Raw genomic sequence first — 23,563 nt, forward strand, 5'->3', positions numbered from 1 at the left:
ACTCCACAAATTTCTTGTTCACAAACTATAGTTTTGGCAAGTCAGTTAGGACATCTACTTTGTGCATGACACAAGTAATTTTTCCAACAATTGTTTACAGACAGATTATTTCACTTATAATTCACTGTATCACAATTCCAGTGGGTCAGATGTTTACATACACTAAGTTGACTGTGCCTTTAAACGGCTTGGAAAATACCAGAAAATGATGTCATGGCTTAAGAAGTTCTAATAGGCTAATTGACATCATTTGTGTCAATTGGAGGTGTACTTGTGGATGTATTTCAAGGCCTACCTTTAAACTCAGTGCCGCTTTGCTTGACATCATGGGAAAAGCAAAAGAAATCAGCCAATACCTCAGAAAAAAATGTGTAGACCTCCACAAGTCTGGTTCATCCTTGGGAGCAATTTCCAAACAACTGAAGGTACTACGTTCACCTGTACAAACAATAGTACGCAAGTATAAACACCATGGAACCACGCAGCCATTATACCGCTCAGGAAGGAGACACGTTCTGTCTCCTAGAGATGAACGTACTTTGGTGCGAAAAGTGCAAATCAATCCCAGAACAACAGCAATGGACCTTGTGAAGATGCTGGAGGAAACAGGTAAGAAAGTATCTATATCCACAGTAAAACGAGTCCCATATCGACATAACCTGAAAGGCCGCTCAGCAAGGAAGAAGCCACTGCTCCGAAACCGCCATAGGAAAGCCAGAATGCGGTTTGCAGCTGCACATGGGGACAAGGTTCATACTTTCTGGAGAAATGTCCTCTGGTCTGATGAAACAAAAATAGAACTGTTTGGCCATAATGACCATCGTTATGTTTGGAGGAAAAAGGGGGACGCTTGCAAGCCGAAGAACACCTTCCGAACCGTGAAGCATCATGTTTTGGGGTTGCTTTGCTGCAGGACGGACTGGTGCACTTCACAAAATAGATGGCATCATGAGCAAGGAAAATTATGTGGATATATTGAAGCAACATCTCAAGACATCAGTCAGGAAGTTAAAGCTTGGTTGCAAATGGGTCTTCCAAATGGACAATGACCCCAAGCATACTTCCAAAGTTGTGGCAAAATGGCTTAAGGCCATCTCAAAGTCAAGGTATTGGAGTGGCCATCACAAAGCCCTGACCTCCATCCTATAGAAACGTTGTGGGCAGAACTGAAAAAGCATGTGTGAGCAAGGAGGCCTACAAACCTGACTCAGTTACACCAGCTCTGTCAGGAGGAATGGGCCAAAATTCACCCAACTTATTGTGGGAAGCTTGTGGAAGGCTAGCCGAAATGTTTGACCCAAGTTAAACCATTTAAAGGCAACGCTACCAAATACTAATTGAGTGTATGTGAACTTCTGACCCACTGGGAATGTGATGAAAGAAATAAAAGCTGAAATAAATAATTCTCTCTACTATTAATCTGACATTTCACATTCTTAAAATAAAGTGGTGATCCTAACTGACCGAAGATAGGGAATTTTCACTAGGATTAAATGTCAGGAATTGTGAAAAAACTGAGTTTAAATGAATTTGGCTAAGGTGTATGTAAACCTCCGACTTCAACTGTATATGAACATGGACAAATCAATGAAGAGTGTGCCCTTTTTGTACCATTGATTGAGGCATTTTATACAGAATGATACTTGTCTGGTAATAATGTCTTAGCCTGGGTACCAGACCTGTTTATTCTGACATTCCACTCTAAGGAGTGGCAAGGAGTGGAATGTCAGCACAAACAGGTCTGGTACCCAGGCTAATAAAATCCTGCTTGAGTTGGTTTACCTGGTCAGCACAGCCGTAGCGCTTGAGATGAAGAACATCCCAGAGACTTAACTAGCGTCTAATGCTCTTTGTGTGTGACATCTTCTAGAGTCCACTCACGTTTCCTGGCGCTGCTAACTGCAGTGAAACGATCATCTCGGATTTTACAAGGCCTTATTTAATAGGGCCTCTATACGCTGGAATACCTATTAGATCATAGAGGAAGGGGTTGGGAGCGAGGAACCACAGAGCAGTGGCCAGGGTAGAAACCCCTCTACTGAACCATTAAAAGGAGCAGAATTGGCTGAGATTCAACTTCCAAACAAGCCTTTATACTCTCTTACGCCCCAGTCATGTATTCAGTGAACCTCCTAAAACATAGATGATCAAAGAGGCTGAAAGGCTGAAAAAACACTGAACCACACTGAAACACACTAAACACATAACACTGAACCACACTGAAACACATCATACTGAACCACACTGATGCATATCATTCTGAAAACATAACACTGAACCCCACCACAGTCAGACAGGAAGCTATGAGAGATGATTGGAAAGTCTTACCCCCAACAACATTCAACACAACGTCCAGCAGCAGCAAAGTAAACAGCAGCATACATACAGTGGATACGACTTGTGTTTTCTCAATATAAAGATCTACTGTGGATGTAAAAGTGCCAGAGTGCATCACATTGTAAACGGACGAGGAGGAGGATTGGATTGTCTTTTTGCCAGCCCATCATTTTACGGCTGTATTTACAGCTGTATTCTAGAAATGCACTTAGGGAGGTTTAGAGAAAACAGAGCTTGACTCACAGAGGCGTAATCTCCTATCAGACTTTCAGTTAGCTCTAATATTTATAAATCACAAGCTTTTTGTGGGGCTTCCCCGACGCTTTACGGCTTCTTTTTCTTCCTCTCTCTCTCACAAGTGTCAACATCAGCAACATACGGATGGAGGTTGGGATGGACCATCTGTGCTAGCAAAAAATTGGCTTAAAAAGGATGTATTTCACTGATAGCTTATAGTGGCGGTTAGATACATTCACCAAAGACTGGAATGGAATGTTTAGATTGAATATTTGAGTGGGGTGGAAATCACCATGGTAATGGTCCAAGAGATAGAAGCGGTGTCCTTTTGTCATGGGTAATTATAGAGGAACAGCTTTTTACTAAGCCTTCATTTTGGCTCTGAACAAATTCCCACTTAATTATGCTCCCATGCGTTTGACACAACTTTATTTGAAAATCACGTAAAATTAAAACTCTCCCTCTGTGAAACAGGCTCAATTTGAGGGACTCAATCTCTGTGAGGTTTCCACAAAAAATGTCAGCTACTATTCCAGAGGCTAAAGAAAGAATCAGATATGCTATCAGGTCCAAAATTAATGGCATCCTTGATAAAGATTACTAAAAAAGACTGTCTAAAATAAATAATACAAATACTGAACTATAGCTAAATGCATGCCACGTAATTTTTTCTAACAATTATTTGATATTAATACAATTGCTCAGAAAAATGTATTTTGTGCAACAATAAATACATACAAATAAATAAAAAAGATAGGGTCAAAATTATTGGCACCCCTGTTATCAATACTCCAGCACCCTCCCCTTGCGAGGATAACAACACTGAGACGTTTTCTAAAATGTCATTGGGAGAGATATTAGACCATTGCTCCATACTGAATCTTTCCAGATACTGTTCAGAGTATTTTTTATTCCTTGTTAAAAATATATATATTCTCTGAGCAAATGTATTAGTATAAAATATAATATTATTATTTTTTACCATAAAATATAGCTCAGTATTTGTAATATTTATTTTATACATAATTTTTTGCTCATCTTTATCAAGGGTGCCAATAATTTTAGACCTGACTATACATAGAGTGACGTCTTATATTTTAATTGAGCGCATGCACAAGAAGCACCTAGAAGCTGACGCTGAGGAAATACAATACCTTGAAAATGAGCTTGGCCATTAAGCCTCCATTTTAGGTGTCTTATCTTTCTCAAGCCGTTGAGACCCTAAAAACTGACTTGGCGGAAAGAAACAGACAGAAGAGTAGTGCTGTTACTGAAGTTGATCCCCATAGCTCTGTACCGCTGCCTCCCTCCACTCAACCATCTTAAACTCCCCACAACTCTGAACAAGTGGGTCAGAGCACTATTAAAAAGTTGTGTGTGTGGGTGCGTGCGTGCGTGCGTGCGTGCGTGCGTGTGTGTGTGCGTGTGTCCGTCCCATGTCTTAGAACCTGCTAAAAACATACACTACACACACACAGACCCAGATATTATACACATCCATTCAAACAATCCCTGTTTGTTCCACTTGTTTTTCAGGGTGTTGTGGGGTCACAGTTGAAAGGAATGAAACCTGGATTGATCTTGTCAGTCCTCAGTCACACTGAACTCAGTTGAATGCTCTTTCAGTTCATTTACTGTAGCCTAGTTCAGCTTCCCCATGAGAGAGAGGAGAGAGAGAGGAGAGAATGGTCAGTGTGAGACCTCGGTTGAGTTGGACAGTGCATTAGGCAAGTTTACTCTCTCTCTACAGTGGATGCTGAACTCCAGTCAAATGGAAACAAATCAAATCAAACTTTATTTGTCACATGCGCCGAATACAACAAGTGTAGACCTTATCGTGAAATGCTTACTTACAAGTCCTTAACCAACAGTGCAGTTCAAGAAGAGTTAAGAATATATTTACCAAATAAAATAAAGTAAAAAAATAATAATTTAATAGTAACACAATAAAATAACAATAACGAGGTTATATACAGGGGGCACCGGTAACGAGTCAGTGTGCAGGGGTACAGGTTAGTTGAGGTAATTTGTACATGTAGGTAGGGGTGAAGTGACTATGCATAGATAATAAACAGTGAGTAGAAGCAGTGTACAAAACAAATGTGTCAATGTAAGTAGTCCGGTGGCCATTTTATTAATTGTTCAGCAGTCTTATGGCTTGGGGGTAGAAGCTGTTAAGGAGCCTTTTGGTCCTAGACTTGGCGCTCCGGTACTGGTTGCCATGCGGTAGCAGAGAAAACAGTCTATGACTTGGGTGACTGGAGTCTTTGACAATGTTTAGGGCTTTCCTCTGGCACCGCCTATTATATACAGTTGAAGTCGGAAGTTTACATACACCTTAGCCAAATACATTTAAACTCAGTTTTTCACAATTCCTGACATTTAATCCTAGTAAAAATTCACTGTTTAAGGTCAGTTAGGATCACCAGTTTATTTTAATAATGTGAAATGTCAGAATAATTGTAGAGAATGATTTATTTCAGCTTTTATTTCTTTCATCACATTCCCAGTGGGTCAGAAGTTACACTCAATTAGCATTTGGTAGCATAGCCTTTAAATTGTTTAACTTGGGTCAAACGTTTCGGGTAGCCTTCCACAAGCTTCCCACAATAAGTTGGGTGAATTTTGGCCCATTCCTCCTGACAGAGCTGGTGTAACTGAGTCAGGTTTGTAGGCCTCCTTGCTCGCACGTGCTTTTTCAGTTCTGCCCACAAATTTTCTATAGGATTGAGGTCAGGACTTTGTGATGGCCACTCCAATATCTTGACTTTGTTGTCCTCAAGTCATTTTGCCACAACTTTGGAAGTATGCTGGGGTCATTGTCCATTTGGAAGACCCATTTGCGACCAAGCTTTAACTTCCTGACTGATGTCTTGAGATGTTGCTTCAATATATCCACATAATTTTCCTTGCTCATGATGCCATCTATTTTGTGAAGTGCACCAGTCCGTCCTGCAGCAAAGCAACCCCAAAACATGATGCTGCCACCCTTGTGCTTCACGGTTGGGAAGGTGTTCTTCGGCTTGCAAGCATCCCCCTTTTCCTCCAAACATAACGACGGTCATTATGGCCAAACAGTTCTATTTTTGTTTCATCATGCACAAAGTAGATGTCCTAACCGACTTGCCAAAACTATAGTTTGTTAACAAGAAATTTGTGGAGGGGTTGAAAAACGAGTTTTAATGACTCCAACCTGAGTGTATGTAAGCTTCCGACTTCAACTGTAGGTCCTGGGTGGCAGGAACCTTGGCCACAGTGATGTACTGGGTGCACTACCCTCTGTTGCGCCTTATGCTGAGCAGTTGCCAAACCAGGCGGTGATGCAACCGGTCAGGATGCTCTCGATGGTGCAGCTTTAGAACTTTTTGAGGATCTGGGGACCCATGCTAAATATTTTAAGTTTCCTGAGGTGTTGACGTGCCCTCTTTACAACTGTCTTGGTGTGTTTGGACCATGATAGTTCGTTGGTGATGTGGACACCAAGGAACTTGAAACTCTCGACCCGCTCCACAGGAACTAAACTTGGGGGGACTCTTCTATCCTCTATTCTGTCTGCGTCCTAAATGGCACCCTATTCGCTATGTAGTGCACAACTTTTGACCAGAGACCTATCAAAAGCCCTACCAAGAGCCCTGGTCAACAAAAAGTGCACTAGAAAGAGAATAAGGTGCCATTTGGGATGTGGACTCTCCTCTCTTGTTTTTCAATGTCTAACAGTTTTTTAATGGGATGGCTCTAGTGTATAATGTAGGTTCTATTTCTCCCCACCTCAGTCTGTCTCTCATCTTCTTCCTAAAACAGTTATAGTGAGGAACAATTCACTAGCAGGTTTGTGCAAAGATAAGCCTTATTTTCACCCTTACGCAATGAACTGGGGACTTACACTCAGCACCAAGAAAAGTGGTCTGCTTAAAACACTGTTGATGAATTTAGAAGAACATACTGCAAAGCTAACTATAAAATATTTACTAAACCGCATGGTGGTAGTTGATATGGAAGAAGAAAAAGGGGACAAAAAAGCACTCAGCTCTCACCAGCACAAAGAGCGTCTAGCGGGGAAATGCATTTCCACACGAATTGAGAGAAAAATGACTAAGTGTAGGTTGTTTTTGTTTCAATGTATGTTTTTATTTTAACACCCTGCTCAAGGACAGCTAGGGTTCTATTTTCTTCCATATCCCTCCACACTTTAGGACTTTTCTAATATTGTGAGTTAGGGTGGGACATTTTCTTTTATTTTTCCTTGCTTCTATTTCAGGTGGTAGCCAGACTAAACCCAACCCAAAAAGGTTTAGCTAAACTGGTGCAGAAAATCAGAAATCCATTTGATAATGGCGATTTTCCAATGGTGCTTTTCTCTGCTCTGGTGTGGTTTGAATAGGGGCGGCAGGTAGCCTAGTGGTTAGAGTGTTGAGCCACTAACCGAAAGGTTGCTGGGTCGAATCCATGTTGCTGTATCGAATCAATGTTGTTCTTCCACTGAACAAGGCAGTTAACCCACTTTAGGCCGTCATTGTAAATAAGAATTTGTTCTTAACTGACTTGCCTTGTTAAATAAAAAATGTATAGTGTGTCAGGTTTGCAACCAATGATTCACTAGGCTTTTTATTTGATTACAGCAGTAGTTTACATCATTGAGGGAATAGACACCAGAAGGTACTTTGAGCCTTGGATTGTGTGTGTGTTTGTTTATGTTATGCCTCTAAATTTGGTGACAAACTGAACAAACGGAGCGAAAACACTTGAGCATTGTTTATTTTTTGCTCATTTGACAGTCAGACAGCCAGGCCAAAGGGATTAACAACAGTTTAAAAAAAGAATTATGTTCTACGACTCAGCTTGTTCAGCTGTAGCTTTTAAGTGAAGGACATTGCCTTGACTGTGCTCAGACTGTTTCTTCCTACCTCTTACAGGTAATTTGACCTATATCGTCACAGCAAAATAGGATTTTAACATTTAGTCCATAATGTCGCTTGATCGTTGGTTAGTGCAATGCTTTTAATATAACTGTGTGTTAGTGTGGATATTCAGTGAATTTATCTAAATCATGAAGCTCATTTTCATTTCGTGTGGTGCAGGAAAAGTCTCAGCAACAAAAAAGTGATCAAATTAAGATCCTACATCTGTACCAATCTGTTTCCCTTTACCAGTTATCTCAGCAGTTATTGCTGTCTAATACTGTATGTTGACATTTTATCCCACTAGTCTTGCTGGTATCCCTTCATGGCCACACATAGTTTTTATCAAAACCTTGTTGTCGTTTTCTCAGAGGAAAGACTAACGGAGGTCCTGTCCTCCCCTTTTTTCCAGGAAGAGATGAGTCTCTTATCTAGTAATTGTGTCACTCTCCAAAATGACTTCCGACCTCTTAAAATTCCCATGCCTCACTCCAACCCCCCCACAATTCCCATGTGAGTGATTCCATACGTAACAAGGACGACAAAATATTTTTACTAAACTGAATCCATCGAATGGTCCTTTGGAGGAAGGATTTTTGACATATGTCTGACATTTATATCTTAAAGCATAATTGAGAAATAATCAAAGTTGGCATATTTATGACATTTTGGTCTTACCCAGGCCTCAGATGTATAATCTGTAGGTGCTACAAAGCAAAAAAATTGGGTCATATTAAGCTTTAATGCTTACTCTGTAATATTAGTAGTATTTTGATTTCAATAACATTGTTTTGAACAATTTATGAATATTGCAAAATATAAACATGTATATGAAAAAAGAAATGGGGGAATTTGTCCATTTTTTAAAAGGGATACTACGGTATTTTGGCAGTGCACCTACTGATGAAACATTATGGAGTTTTAAAGGAGGTCTGGGTAAGGCCAAAATGTCATAAATATGCCAACTTGATGAATGGGCAAGACAAAAGATTTAAGTGCCTTTGAATGGGGTATGGTAGCAGCTGGTAGGTGCACCGTTTTGTGTCAAGAACTGCAATGCTGCTGGGTTTTTCACGCTCAATAGTTTCCTGTGTGTATCAAGAATGGTCCACTACCCAAAGGACATCCAGCCAACTTGACACAAATGTGGGAAGCATTGGAGTCAACATCGGCCAGCATTCCTGTGGAATGCTTTCGACACCTTGTAGAGTCCATGCCCTGATGAGTTGAGACTGTTCTTAGGGCAAAAAAGGGTGGGTTGCAACTCAATATTAGTAAGGTGTTCCTAATGTTTGGTATACTTAGTGTATATAAAGTGTAATATTGGGATGCAAACTCAAAATTGAATACATTTCAACTCTATATCTGAGATAGTACAGGTGTCTTCTTTTTTTAAAGCCCATAACCATGTGTGTGAGGTGTATACTTTTGTTTCAAAGTAGATTTTTAAGGCTGCCAATAATCACTCTGTGTGACCCTGATTTAGCCAACTGCAGTAAAACGTTAATTCATTCTCAATTATGATTTTAGATACAAATATCAAATATACTGAAAGTCAACAATCTTTTCTCCGAAGGACCATTCTATGGATTACATTTTGTGAAAATCCTCCCAAATCATGGTATTTTTTTGTCCTGGTTTCGTATGGAATCACTCATGTGCTCTTCCTGTTTGTAGATTATTTGGTTTTCCTCAAAGTGCCTGTCAGTCGCATGAAAAAATACATTTGGTTTCAAATGAGCAATATAAGGACCGTATCTGTTAGAACTGAGCCACCCACAATCAAGGTGTCACACCTTGAAGCAGATGTATCTGCCTGCAGAATATATCTCTCTAATGCAATCTAATGAGATAATTAGTCTTTAATGATGTACGATTTCCTCAAGTTGTTTACCAAAGGGCAGAGGGGACATCAGTAATAGCTATGTGGCTTGGACAGCTACACTGCATGGCAATGTGGACCCCGGGCGGGAGGGGAAGCTAAGGTTTGTGTCCCAAATGGCATCCTATTCCCTATATAGTGCACTACTTTTGACCAGAATCCTGTGGGCCCATATAGTGAATAGGGTGGATATTGTAACACAGTCAGGGGGATTTTGAGATATAGATCACAGGAGGGTTAGTAGTAGAGGAGGGGAATGGACAGGGGAGATTATAAATACGCTAGGGGAATAAAGAGCAGGTGAACAGACAGATTCCAGGGGCCTGGAGCTCTGGAGCTGACAGGGGCAGGAGGAGGGACACTAAGCCCAAACGGAGAGCAGGATTTGGGGTTAGTCTCACACCTGTAATCCCCTGACCCCAACCACCATGATAAACGGCTGGATCTCTCACCACCGGAGCTGTTCGTGACAACCGTTACCCAGTACCACAGTTTACTTTCTACACCAACCACTGCCACCAAGTGCAGCTACAGTATATAAAAATAACCATGGGATGGAATGAAACGGGGAGTAATTCTACATAGCTAGCTCGCCTGTCCTTTTATTTTGTCACTCGTTAGAGATTGCAGTTGGAATCCCTGATGTTTCAGTGGAGTACATAAAGTTAAACAGTTGTTTCTCCATCTCACACCATAGCCTACTACTTTAACTCCCCTCTCACATCCCATCTCCTATGCCAGCCAAGCCCAGTCCCAGTGCCTGGGGCGTTTGCTGGCCCCAGGGCCGGTTGAGGTGCTACATTGTTACCGGAGGGGTTGACAGAGCTGTAAAGTAGCAGGCCCAGCGAACAGGAGCAGGCAGACATACCAGCACACACAGCAGTCAATTCTCGAAATCACTGCCCCCCCCCTCCCCAGCTCCATCCCCCTCCTGACCTCAGCTCGAGACCAGTGACCTGGAAAATGGCTGCTGAGCAGAGCTGCGGACATAGAGCCAAACGCTTCCCCTCCTCTTCCCTCCCCTGCAGACAGCAGAAATATTCAGCCAATTACCAGATGATTATCTGGTCACAACACCAGCCACGGCGGCCGGGTGGGAAACACTCTGGGAGTGGATGAGTGGATGTACAGCATGCTTGGCTGGCTGTCAGCCTCCCTCCACACTGGAAGGGAATAATTAATCAAAGGCTTCTACATGGGGAGAAGTGGACCGGGATGCCCACTCCACGAGCCTTTTGGCCATTATACCTCCATTGACAGACATGTACAGATATAGGATCTTAATTTGACCTGTATTGTCGCAGCAAAATAATCCTTCAGGTTTTGAACATTTAGGGCTTCCTAGTGGCGCAGCAGTCTAAGGCACTGCATCTCAGTGTAAGAGGCGTCACTACAGTCCCTGGTTTGAATCCAGGCTGAATCTCATCTGGCCGTGATTGGGAGTCCCATAGGGCTGTGCACAATTGGCCCAGCGTCATCCGGGGTAGGCCGTCATTGTAAAAAATAATTTGTTCTTCACTGACTTGCCTAGTTAAATAAAGTCCATAATATTGGTGGTTTGGCTATTAGCTGGTCAAAATAAGGCTACGTGAAACTGTAATACTGTTAATATAACTGTGTGTTGTTAGAGCAGGTTTTCAATGAATTTATGTAAATCTCAGCAACAAAAGAATAATCAAAGTAAGATCCTACATCTGTAGAAGTAAATGAGGGATCCCCCTTCTTCACAGGTCCCCAGAAACACATTCATTTGGGCCAGACATTAGACCCAGTCCAACCCCAGACCCTTTCATTCCCTAGCACCTTTCTGATTCATATGGGATAAAGCAGAGGGATTTGCTCACTTGCTAGTTTTGTTGTTTTGTTACATTGGATTGGGGAAACGAAAGCCGTGATGCATCAGACTCCTTGTGCCAAAGTGCTCTTTTTATAGACAACCTACAAAGGACTCATTGACTGATATAACAGGGAATTGTCCCCCCAATGAGTGTTGGCAGGCTACATTGCCTAGTTACTAGAACCATATGAGGGTATTCTCTCAGAGTACAGTTTATACCATGTTCTGTTGCACATACTGTACCTTCTCCATAAAAACAATGTTGGTTATTTGTTTGCACTCTCATAAATTTACCCCTCCATCCTTTGTCATAAAAATTATCGGATTTTGGGGCGACACCATAAAGCGTCAATTTGCTTTCCACTTTCCGCTATACCTATGTTAGTTTTAGCATCAAAATTGAAATATAAAAAAAAGGTTAGGCTTACATAATGTATATCTTTATTCAGTTCTGCTCTGTAGTTGCGTTGTTTCACGAGTTGAAACCTGCTGCCTGTATGTCATGCATCAGTGTGTATGAGTAGTCGTATTCTAGCAGCGCGAAGAAGACATCAAAGCAGCGCTGTGGAACCGCAGTAAATCTCAGGCACTTGGAAGGTGCCTCGTTCGTTACATCACCTAAGTTGACAATAAAGTTTCATTAGAAAGAGCTGCATGCGGTTCCTGTTGGAATGGAAATAAATACTCTTGTATAGTCCACATAAACCAGAGCCGCTCTCTGCTCTCTTCCCTGGGCTCTCCTTTACCGTGGCCAACATGAGTAAAACATTTAAACGTGTTAACCCTCGCAAGGCTGCCGGCCCAGACGGCATCGCTAGCCGCATCCTCAGACCCTGGGTCTCGATCGCGCCCTGTGCAACTGGGTCCTGGACTTTCTGACAGGCCGCACCCAGGTGGTGAGGGTAGGAAACAACATCTCCACCCCGCTGATCCTCAACACTGGGGCCCCACAAGGGTGCGTTCTCAGCCCTCTCTTGTACTCCCTGTTCACCCATCAATCAAATGTATTTATAAAGCCCTTCTTACATCAGCTGATGTTACAAAGTGCTGTACAGAAACCCATTCTAAAACCCCAAACAGCGAGCAATTCAAGTGTAGAAGCACGATGGCTAGGAAAAACTCCCTTGAAAGGCCGGAAACCTAGGAAGAAACTTAGAGAGGAACCAGGCTATGAGGGATGCCCAGTCCTCTTCTGTCTGTGCTGGGTGGAGATTATAACAGACATGGCCAAGATGTTCAAATGTTCAAAGATGACCAGCAGGGTCAAATAATAATAATCACAGTGGTTGTAGAGGGTGCAACAGGTCAGCACCTCAGGAGTAAATGTCAGTTGGCTTTTCATAGCCGATCATTCAGAGTATCTCTGCCGCTCCTGCTCTCTCTAGAGAGTTGAAAACAGCAGGTCTGGGACAAGATAGCACGTCCGGTGAACAGGTCAGGGTTCCATAGCCGCAGGCAGAACAGTTGAAACTGGAGCAGCAGCACGGCCAGGTGGACTGGGGACAGCAAGGAGTCATCAGGCCAGGTAGTGCTGAGGCATAGTCCCGTGTGGCTCAGTTGGTAGAGCATGGTGTTTGCAACGCCAGGGTTGTGGGTTTGATTCCCACGGGGGACCAGTACGGAGAAAAAAAAATGTATGAAATGTATGCATTCACTACTGTAAGTTGCTCTGGATAAGAGCGTCTGCTAAATGACTAAAATGTAGTGAGAATGAAAGAGAGAAAGAAAAAGAGAGAGAAAAGAGAGAGACAGATATTTAGAGCGAGCATACTTAAATTCACACAGGACACCAGATAAGACAGGAGAAATACTCCAGATATAACAGACTGACCCTAGCCACCTGACACAAACTATTGCAGCATAAATACTGGAGGCTGGAGGCAGGAGGGGTCAGGAGACACTGTGGCCTCGTCTGACGATACCACTGGACAGGGCCAAACAGGCAGGATATAACCCCCACCCACTTTGCCAAAGTACAGCCCCCTAGAGGGATATCTTCAACCAGCAACTTACTAACCTGAGACAAGGCTGAGTATTGCCCATGAAGATCTCCCCATGGCACGAACCCAAGGGGGGTGCCAACCCGGACAGGAAGATCACGTCAGTGATTCAACCCACTGAAGTGGTACACCCCTGCTAGGGACGGCATGGAAGAGCACCAGTAAGCCAGTGACTCAGACCCTGTAATTGGGTTTGAGGCAGAGAATCCCAGTGGAGAGAGGGGAACCGGCCAGGCAGAGACAGCAAGGGCGGTTTGTTTTTCCAGTGCCTTTCCGTTCACCTTCACACTCCTGGGCCATGACTGCGTGGCTTGATTACCAACCACGACGAGACGGCCTACAGGAAGGAGGTGAGGGCCCTCGGAGTGTGGTGTCAGGAAATTAACCTCTCACTCATCATCAACAAAACAAAGGAGATGATCGTGGACTTCAGGAAACAGCAGAGGGAGCATCCCCCCATCCACATCGACGGGACAGTAGTGGAGAAGGTGGAAAGTTTTAAGTTCCTCCGTACACATCACGGACAAACTGAAATGGTCCACCCACAGGAGGCTGAAGAAATTTGTCTTGTCATCTAAAACACTCAAACTTTTACAGATGCACAATCGAGAGCATCCTGTCGGGCTGTTTCACCACCTGGTACGGCAACTGCTCCGCCCACAACCGCAAGGCTCTCCAGTAGGTAGTGCAGTCTGCACAACGCATCACCGGGGGCAAACTACCTGCTCTCCAAGACACCTACAGCACCCGATGTCACAGGAAGGCCAAAAAGATAATCAAGGGCAACAACTACCCGAGCCACTGCCTGTTCACCCTGCTATCATCCAGAAGGCGAGGTCAGTACAGATGCATCAAGGCTGGGACCGAGAGACTGAAAAACAGCTTCTATCTCAAGGCCATCAGACTATTAGACAGCCATCACTAACACAGAGTGGCTGCTGCCAACATACAGACTCAAATCTCTGGCCACTTTAATAAATGTAATAAATTGATTTAATAAAGGTATCACTAGTCACTTTAAATAACGGCACTTTAATAATGTCTACATATCCTACATTACTCACCTCATATGTATATACTGTATTCTATACGATCTACTGCATCTTGCCTATGCTGCACAGTCATCGCTCATCCATATATTTATATGTACATATTCTTATTCATCCCTTTACGTTTGTGTGTATAAGGTAGTCGTTGTGAATTTGTTAGATTACTTGTTATATATCACTGCACAGTCGGAACTATAAGCACAAGCATTTCGCTACACTCGCATTAACATCTGCTAACCATGTGTATGTGACCAATACAATTTGATTTGATTTATAGTCCTCCCAGACCTGTGAATGGATCTATCTGGGTTCAACTTCAAACTCTCTCCCCACTCAATCCTCAGTCTGCACTCCTTGGGAATACATTTAGAGATGTCTTTATTTCTTTAGAATTGCAGAGTTTATTTAAAATATAAATCCTCCTTACTCTGAAATATTAATGGAAGCCGAACATCTGGAAAGTTCTGCTTTGTAGAAGAAGAAGAACATGGTTATGGCAAATAGGTGTCTAGTTCACATGGCTATATTTGTTAGGGGACCTATACTATTCTTACTGTAATCACCACAAAGGTTGCATTCCAAATGCCCCCTTATTCTCTTTATATTACACTGTGCACTACTGTTGACCAGGGCTAATAGGGCTCAGGGTGCCATTATGGACACAGCCTATATCTGATGCTTCAGTTGAGGAGCTGGTGGATAACCTCAATGAACCACAGTCTCATTCCTGTACTCTGCACCTCCAAGGGGAGCAGACCATAAACCAGGGTGATAGCCCTGCCTGTAAAGGAGATGGACCAGAGATAATGTGAATGGAAAGAAAGCTTGTTCCCTGCAGTTTAGCCCCTCCTCCCTTCCCCCTCCTCCCCCCCTGATACAGCTGTAGGTGTGCTGCCTCTCACTGACACTGAGAGGACTGGGGTCAGGTGTCAGTCAATGTTGGGGGTGCAGTGCGAATGTAAGAACACAGGAGAGCCTTGTAGCCCCCTGCCCCCATCAACCACTTCCTTCTCGTGTTGGCTTACTTCTTGTCTTATCAACCCATTTCCTGTCTCTCTGTCTGTCACCATGGTAGCCCTGACCTTGTGACATGAGGCTGCCAGGTTAGAGTCACTCAGGATGCTCAGGCTCTTTGCCCTGGATGCATCTGCACCCCTGTACTTCTTTGCTGGGCCTAGAAAGGCACTTTAAAAATGCAGAAATCTCTACGCCATTTCCTGGTTGTTAAAATTCTAATAGTTTGCCTAATTTCAGTTTATGTGACAAAACAAGCAAGTATCATGTAAAGAATCATTGTACCATCAAAACCGCTGTGAAATATATTTTCCATGAAAAAGATTGTATTTTCAGCTGTTTGAAGCTGGTGTACAAAACCGAAAGTAAAAGACACAAAAACAAAACTTAAGAATGTGAAGCATAGAAATAGTGCACATAGAAATGATCTTCCACTTCTTAGACTTGTTTTCAATGAGAATGACAGATCTATAATACACAGTTCTATGTGAATTTGGTCAGGTCATCCAAAAAGTGACATATTCTGGCTTTAAAATGTCAGAATAGATTTTGAATCTGTATCAACCCCTACAAAAATGTCCATTAATTATAATCCACATAATAATTCACATTTCCTTTTGCTGCAGGATTATTTTCCTGCTTTAGCAAACTGGCTCAAATTAAGTTCCTACATCTGTATAGATCTTGGAAGAACATTTTAAACACATTTAGGTATCATGGCGGAACCCAGAAGACATTGCCCAAATTGAAGGTGGTAATGTTTTGAGTGAAACCAAATCCTCTGTTTTCAGACTGGATATTTACATATACACTACCAGTCAAAAGTTTGGACACAACTACTCATTCCAGAGTTTTTCTTTATTTGTACTATTTTCTACATTGTAGGATAATAGTAAAGACATAACAACTATGAAATAACACATATGGAATCATGTAGAAACAAATAAAAATATATTTGATATTTGAGAATCTTCAAAGTAGCCACCCTTTGCCTTGATGACAGCTTTGCACACTCTTGGCATTCTCTCAACCAGCTTCATGAGGTAGTCACCTGGAATGCATTTCTATTAACAGCTGTGCCTTGTTAAAAGTTAATTTGTGGAATTTCTTTCCTTTTCAATTCATTTGAGCCATTCAGTTGTGTTGTGACAAGGTAGGGGTGGTATGCAGAAATAGCCTTATTTGGTAAAAGACCAAGTCCATATTATGGCAAAAACAGCTCAAATAAGCAAAAAGAAACGACAGTCCATCATTACTTTAAGACATGAAGGTCAGTCAATCCGGAAAATTTCAAGAACTTTGAAAGTTTCTTCAAGTGCTGTCGCAAAAACCACCAAGCGCTATGATGAAACTGGCTCTCATGAGGACCACAACAGGAAAGGAAGACCCAGAGTTATTAGAGTTCATTAGAGTTACCAGCCTCAGAAATCAGCAATTAACTGCACCTCAGATTGCACCTCACAGAGTTCAAGTAACATACACATCTCAACATCAACTGTTAATTGAAATACATTCCAGGTGACTTCCACATTAAGCTGGTTGAGAGAATGCCAAGAGTGTGCAAAGCTGTCATCAAGGCAAAGGGTGTCTACTTTGAAGAATCTCAAATCTCAAATTATTTTGATTTGTTTAACACTTTTTTGGTTACTACATGATTCCATGTGTGTTATTTCATAGTTGTTATGTCTTTACTATTATTCTACAATGTAGAAAATAGTCAACATTTAAAAAAAAACCTTGAATGAGTAGGTGTGTCCAAACTTTTGACTGGTACTGTATATCTACTTTTCCAGTATAAGTGCAAGAAGAAAATCTTGGAGAGAAGCATAATGGCGTAGAAAATTCATCCAGTACACAGTCTGACAGTTGGCGTCTCTCAGAAGCCCTCTCCCTCTGAGAAACACATTTCTCTAGTTGCATCTCAGATGCCTCTTGTCTCATTTAGCTGCATGGAGGTTAAACGGAGCATGATTGTTTACCTGCGTATTCGTGAGGCAGAAAGACGATGGTGCCCATCTCTTTAGGAAAAGGACAAGTTTGTTGGCGGTGGGCAGCTGTGTATTTTTTATTTTGTTCAATATGTTGGTAGCCGAGGCCTATTTGCTGCTATGTGTCGCTTTATAAAGAGCCTGAGATTGAAAAGATGAGTAGCCTAACCCTCATTCTGTCCTCCTCTCCTCTCATACTCCCTCTCCTACTCCCCTCCTCCCCATTCTGACCAGCCAGGGGACCTGAGAGTGGCTGAGCCCTCCTCCCTCCCCTCATACAGCTCAGTAGTTCTGTCACGGCCAGTAAACTGCGCCTGCCATGGGAGTTGCGCGGGTAGGCGACTTTGTCAGCACACACACACGAACACACACACATACACACACACATACACTGGGCTTTAAACAGAATTGCACCAGCAGAGAGATAGAGAGCGCTAGGATAAATAATTGAAGTGTGCATTCTGTACTTTGGTGAATTTTAAAGCTGTATTCTGCAGAGGCTGTAAATGTCGGAGAGAAGGAGACGTTAATGATTCATGGGCTGCTTTTATCTGCTTTGGTTCAGGTCACTGTCCTGAAGGGACTCTGGGCATTGGGGAGAGGGGGGAGAGGCAGGAAAGGTGGGGTGTCATGACCGAAAAGATTAGCCTGTTTCTCGCCTCAGTGTGTTTGTGTGTGTGTGTGTGAGTTCTCAGTGAAAAACGCGCCCGCACAGATGCCATTTTTGCCAAAGAAAACGTTAAACCAAATATTATGGCTGAGCTGCCTGCCCAGTTGAACTTTTTTGCTATAAATATTTGAGGTGGAATTTATGGATATTCTTTTATCGCCGGGATTTAATTTCCGAAAATGTGTTCCAAATGATGGAATAGGGTGCCATTTGGACACACCCCTATAGTCCAACACATTTAGGAAAATGTGCCTTTACGACTGCTGTTGCTATGATTACTATGTCTCTGAAATGTTCTGTTCACTCATCTGCGACGGTTGATAAGGTGCCCTGAAACATAAGGTTTCTCTTTTCCAAATGAAGTGTCCAATAAATGTGATATTGAAACAAAAACAAAACAATTATCACAACGTTATGCGTTCCAATTCTAACACTTGTAATTTCTCAATATCTAATGAATAACAATGCGTGAATATATCCAGGCAGCAATGAATCAAATGGTGGTTGTAAAATACTCTTATTAGATGTCGTTCCAAATTCTGATTCAGGTAAGCTTTATAAGCATATTGTTCCACTGCTGCTTGTCACAAAAGAAGGATAGTTTTTTTCCTGCTGAGGAAATGTTGTTATTTTTTTTTACTAGCGATACAGTACGTTATTGGGATTAACATGGGTAACCGGATCCCGGGACTGTCAAATGAAATGACAGGACCCGGGAAATTAGGCCCTTCAAATGTTTTCCTCCAATGTCGCACTAATGCAATTCCACAAAATACATAACATGCACAGCAGCAGATTAGCCAAAAATGTTATCACATTATCCTAACAGGTTGTTTGCATGGAAGCATTTAGCCTAGCATATTTACTTCACACAAAGTCACCATTAATTCAAAGCACACGTGTAATTGACACTGAATGACTGCACACACGACCCAAATGCAATTAATAAACCCTGTAAGGAAACCTACCTCTGCGGAAGCACAGTTCCCGCTCAGCCCAGTTAAAACTGTTCGCTGCTCTGGCACCCCAATGGTGGAACAAGCTCCCTCACGACGCCAGGACAGCGGAGTCAATCACCACCTTCCGGAGACACCTGAAACCCCACCTCTTTAAGGAATACCTGGGATAGGATAAAGTAATCCTTCTAAGAGCTTTGGTAGAGAATGTGTGGTCAACAAACAGGATGATAGTACAGTAGATATGGATATTTTTTTAAACAGAGTTGGTCTAGTTTAAGATACCTTAAACTATTTCCTCTCTTCATATCCCAGTTTTTCATGAGCTGATCACCTATCTGTATAGATCATCAAGTCGATTTTGCCAAATATAGGAGATATTCTGTCATTTGTTGAAGGAGCTTATCTAGCAAGCTTGGCAACTTTGGTCAGTTAGTTTGATGGACGTTACAAAGTTTGTATGATTTGACAACGCTGTACTCGGGGTGCGCTCTGTGTCGAGATAGCCTACTGCTGAATTTTTGTATTTTTTATTTTATTTAACTAGGCATGCGCTGAATTAATTAAGGAAGATGATAAAGCTTGGAATTTATGAACGGCCTGTTTAGCCATTCACAACAATGACATTTGCGATCAAAGATAGTTACTCTATCATTACTAAATATTTGTATTTTCTCTGAAATCTTTACATAGTGGCGCCATGAAGCTGGCAAGGTGGTGCAACGACAATCTTATTTGGGGTGAACCCTGGCATAATGACCATATATTGGTTTTAAACACTTTAAATGGGCAATTACGATTTTTCGGTATTTCCCGTGACTCTCGGGATAAATATGAATTATTCCAGGTATTGAAAGTTGGTAATTTTTCATGAAAATATTCATCCTTAGTATGTCAGATGGATGGAGATTGACAGAGACCCTCTTAACGCTTTTCCGTGTTGTGTGTGTGAGAGTGAGGGATTCCCTCAAATGGACCCTAGGAAGAAGATCTCTGGGTTTCCATAGCCCTTTGGCTGCATTGGGAAACACTTGGAGAGACATCCGTTCCCTCGCTCTACACAACTGTCAATACTCTCAGAGAAGTGGTTGAGTGTAGGTGCTGATGTGATGCTGTACATTCCACCCCTGCTTATCTGGCTAGTAGTAAAGCTTGCCAACATACTATAGCTGCCTGCTAAAGAATAAAGTGTTACATGTGTTTTGTATTTTCTCAGTCTCACGTTTGGTGTGTTTTGAGCTGTGTTATCACTGTCAAAGTTTATATGTAGTCATGAATTGTCTTCTTATCCTATTCCTTTCTTCTCCACTCCTCTCCTCAGGGAGCTGATGCCCAAGACCCTGGAGGGCCAGATCACCATGGAGAAGACCCCCAGCTACTTTGTGACCAGAGAGGCCCCGGCCCGGATCTCCGCCATGTCCCGGAACACCAAGCTTATCGTGGTGGTGCGGGACCCCGTCACCAGGGCCATCTCTGACTACACACAGACGCTGTCCAAGAAGCCCGACATTCCCACCTTCGAGAGCCTGACCTTCAAAAACAGGACTACGGGGCTCATCGACACGTCCTGGAGCGCCATCCAGATCGGCATCTATGCCAAGCACCTGGTCAACTGGCTGCAGTACTTCCCCATGGGTCAGATCCTGTTTGTGAGCGGGGAGCGTCTGATCAGCGACCCGGCCGGAGAGCTGGGCCGGGTGCAGGACTTCCTGGGGCTCAAGAGGATCATCACTGACAAACACTTCTACTTCAACCAGACCAAGGGCTTCCCCTGCCTCAAGAAGGCTGAGGGCAGCAGCAAGCCCCACTGCCTGGGCAAAACCAAAGGGCGGACCCACCCCAACATCCACCCAGAGGTGGTGCAGAGGCTACGGGACTTCTACAGACCTTTCAACATGAAGTTCTACCAGATGACTGGACAGATATTTGGTTGGGACGATTGACTGGGTCTCAAGTACTGGATGTTCAGTGGAGAACACTGAGGACTATCGACACTACCAAATGACTGTGCGACATCCACAATACTAAGCCTAGAATCAATATTTGTGTATGTGAGAGAAGAAAGTAGCCTAATCTGCTCTTTCTGGCAAGCCAGATATGCAATATGTTTCACTGTGTTACATATTCCTCCATCTGAACTGCCCCAAAACCAATATCAGCAGCCTACAAGATGCTGGTTGAAGAAAATGCAGAGCTGGATTGTCCCTCATAGAACATGTGGTGGTTCCAATACAGAAAGATACTGTAGGTACTGTCTCTACATCTCTAAAAAGTTTCCCCAGCACTATCAGAGTGTAGTGTTTTCTGTTTGGAACCTTCCAGTGCTGCAAAAGACAAATATGCAGTGGTGTTTCTGAAATGTTATTTGAAATGGCCCAGAGAGACGTTGGATATAAAGTCTTGTCTGAGTGGTTCTATGCCATACTTTAAAGCAAACCTAGCTGCTTTGCATTTTTTCTAGAAAATATTGAAAAAATAAATACATGTTATTTATTTAAGATGATGTACACATGCAGTATATAATATACATATTTTGAATAACTTTCATCACTGATAATATTCTTTCATATTATGTTGTATATGCCTCTAGAGAGTTACATTTGTTTTATTCTGTACAACATATTTTTTGCTTTATCAAGTTATTCATTTTAATTTGTATATTCTTTACATTACATTGATGCGGTTCCTACACCCTTTCCCGCTGAGCTTGCAATTCCAATCCTGTGAGGGTTTGTTATTCCGAGTGTAGCTTCCCCAACTTCATTTAATGGAGTTAATTGAATTACAGTGTAGAGTGAGAGACAGAGCAAAGATAGCACTTACTGGATGTGTCCAATGGCACCCTATTCCCTATTTAGTGCACTACTTTTGACCAGGGCCCATAGGGATTAGGGTGCCATTTGGATGGATAATCAGTCAGCTGTTGTATCATCAACAGCAACTCCTCAACTAATGTTATAACGAGACCTCCAGTGGGCCTATCCAAATTATCCCTCAAATTTCCTCTTCGACATGCCTCCTTGTGAACTGAATACAGTTGATGTCAGTCTGCCTTCCTTGCCTCGGAGGCATCCGTGGATGGCGGTCTCTCTCTCTGTGTTAAAAAGAGCTGTAGCACAATGGTGAAGTTGTGTTTCTGATTTATATCTGCCTGGTTGTATTGTAAGCTTCCAAAAGATCCTCTCTTCTCTCAAAGCAGATGTGCCTCAAAGGGACACTTAATCATGGTCAGTGTTTTCTATAGGAGTTCAGTGGGAAACATATCCTTAGGTTTTATGCAATCTGCCACCCGTCTTTATCATACATACATACATACATACTGTTATGATTTTGTCTATTTAATTTGAATTCATGTTGGATTTATAAAGCACACTTTTAATAAAAGATAACAGTTATATTAACATCTGGTGAGTGACATTTGTGAAATCCTGATCCTGCTTTTTTATCATCACCATTCTGCCTGTTCTTATGCTTTAGAACAGGTATTCAATGGACTGAAGTACATGCAGATTTATTCCTGTGAGGTGGCAGTGTTAGAGTAATGTACTGTTGCTTCAAAGTGATGTGGAGTAAAGCCTCATTTACACAGTACGCAACACAAGAACTACAACTAGCTACGCAAAATGGCGATCCTGCATAGATTCATAGCAAAATACAGTATGTGATTAGCCATTCAATTATAAACTTGACACAAGTAGGCATGCAGGATTGCCATTTTGTGAAGCCAATTGAGTTCCTGCATTGTGTACATACATACAGAGGGCATAAATGAGGCTTAACAGATGTTAGAAAAACCTGACTTTGTTGACTTGTGTGAGGCGAAAAAATAATGAGTGGTGTGTGTAGTGAGTTACGAGATAGTTGAGGTAATTGTAATGACTGGGAACCCCCCTACCATGTTGTGTGTAGAATATCCACATCTCAGGGAATCATTCGCGAACTAGTGATGTTAGAAGGCCCGAATGTCTGGCGAATATCGAAACTCAAGCCAACTTTACCACGGTTTTGAACCAAGCTTTTCGCTTCAGACGTTTTTATCTGCTCTACCACGCACCTGTCTGGTAAGGTTGAACACCTACTCTCCTACTCAGCCTCCCGAAAAAAGCTTCTCCCGAGTGGGTGTGACACCTACTCCCGTTGCCTGCTGCACTGCTGCTTGGATCCCACCCGGCGGGCTGTTCCCTGTCTGCCCTGGCCTGTCTCCCGCTGTCTGGTTCAGATACCCCCGCCACAATCCCCCCTCTCTCCATAGCTTACGCTGGCCTCCAGCCACACGCACATACACACACACCGCAGACTTTTGACTGAATTGAATTTTATGCTGGCTAATTAACTTGTGTAGGCTAGTTAACTTATTATGTGAGCGCTTTAACTAACTACTATAGGCCTACTATTTATTTATTTTATCTCACTTTTATAGCCTACTGGACATAGAGAGCTACTCTCTCAAGTTATCTTGTTGGGACGAGTGACTCTTTGAACAATGGCTAGCCCCAAGTCGTTTTATTATTTTCTTGTGATTTATACTATTTGTCCTATGACTCCCGATCATAGAATGATGCGTCCTTTATTTAAAGTGGGAGATCAAGCTGATCCTAACTGTTGTAGGCCAATTTATATCTTGCCCTGTTTATCAAGTGTTATAATCAACTGTGAAATAATAATCAACTGACTGGCTTTCTTGATGTCTATAGT

At 42.4% G+C, this 23,563-nt stretch overlaps 1 protein-coding gene across 1 annotated transcript in view; it reads left to right on the forward strand.

The window, feature by feature from the left end:
- LOC106589629 (heparan sulfate glucosamine 3-O-sulfotransferase 3A1) overlaps window positions 1-21,030 on the forward strand; it is a 50,652-nt gene extending 29,622 nt beyond the window's left edge. The window contains exon 2 of the mRNA XM_014179838.3: window positions 20,190-21,030. Within this exon, the coding sequence (XP_014035313.2) occupies window positions 20,190-20,811 (622 nt within the window). The 3' untranslated portion in view covers window positions 20,812-21,030. The remainder of the gene's footprint in view (window positions 1-20,189) is intronic.
- The last annotated feature ends 2,533 nt before the right edge of the window (window positions 21,031-23,563 follow it).

This window comes from Salmo salar, chromosome 28 (genome assembly GCF_965601325.2).
Source record: "Salmo salar chromosome 28, fSalSal1, whole genome shotgun sequence".
Classification (NCBI taxonomy): Eukaryota; Metazoa; Chordata; class Actinopteri; order Salmoniformes; family Salmonidae; genus Salmo; species Salmo salar.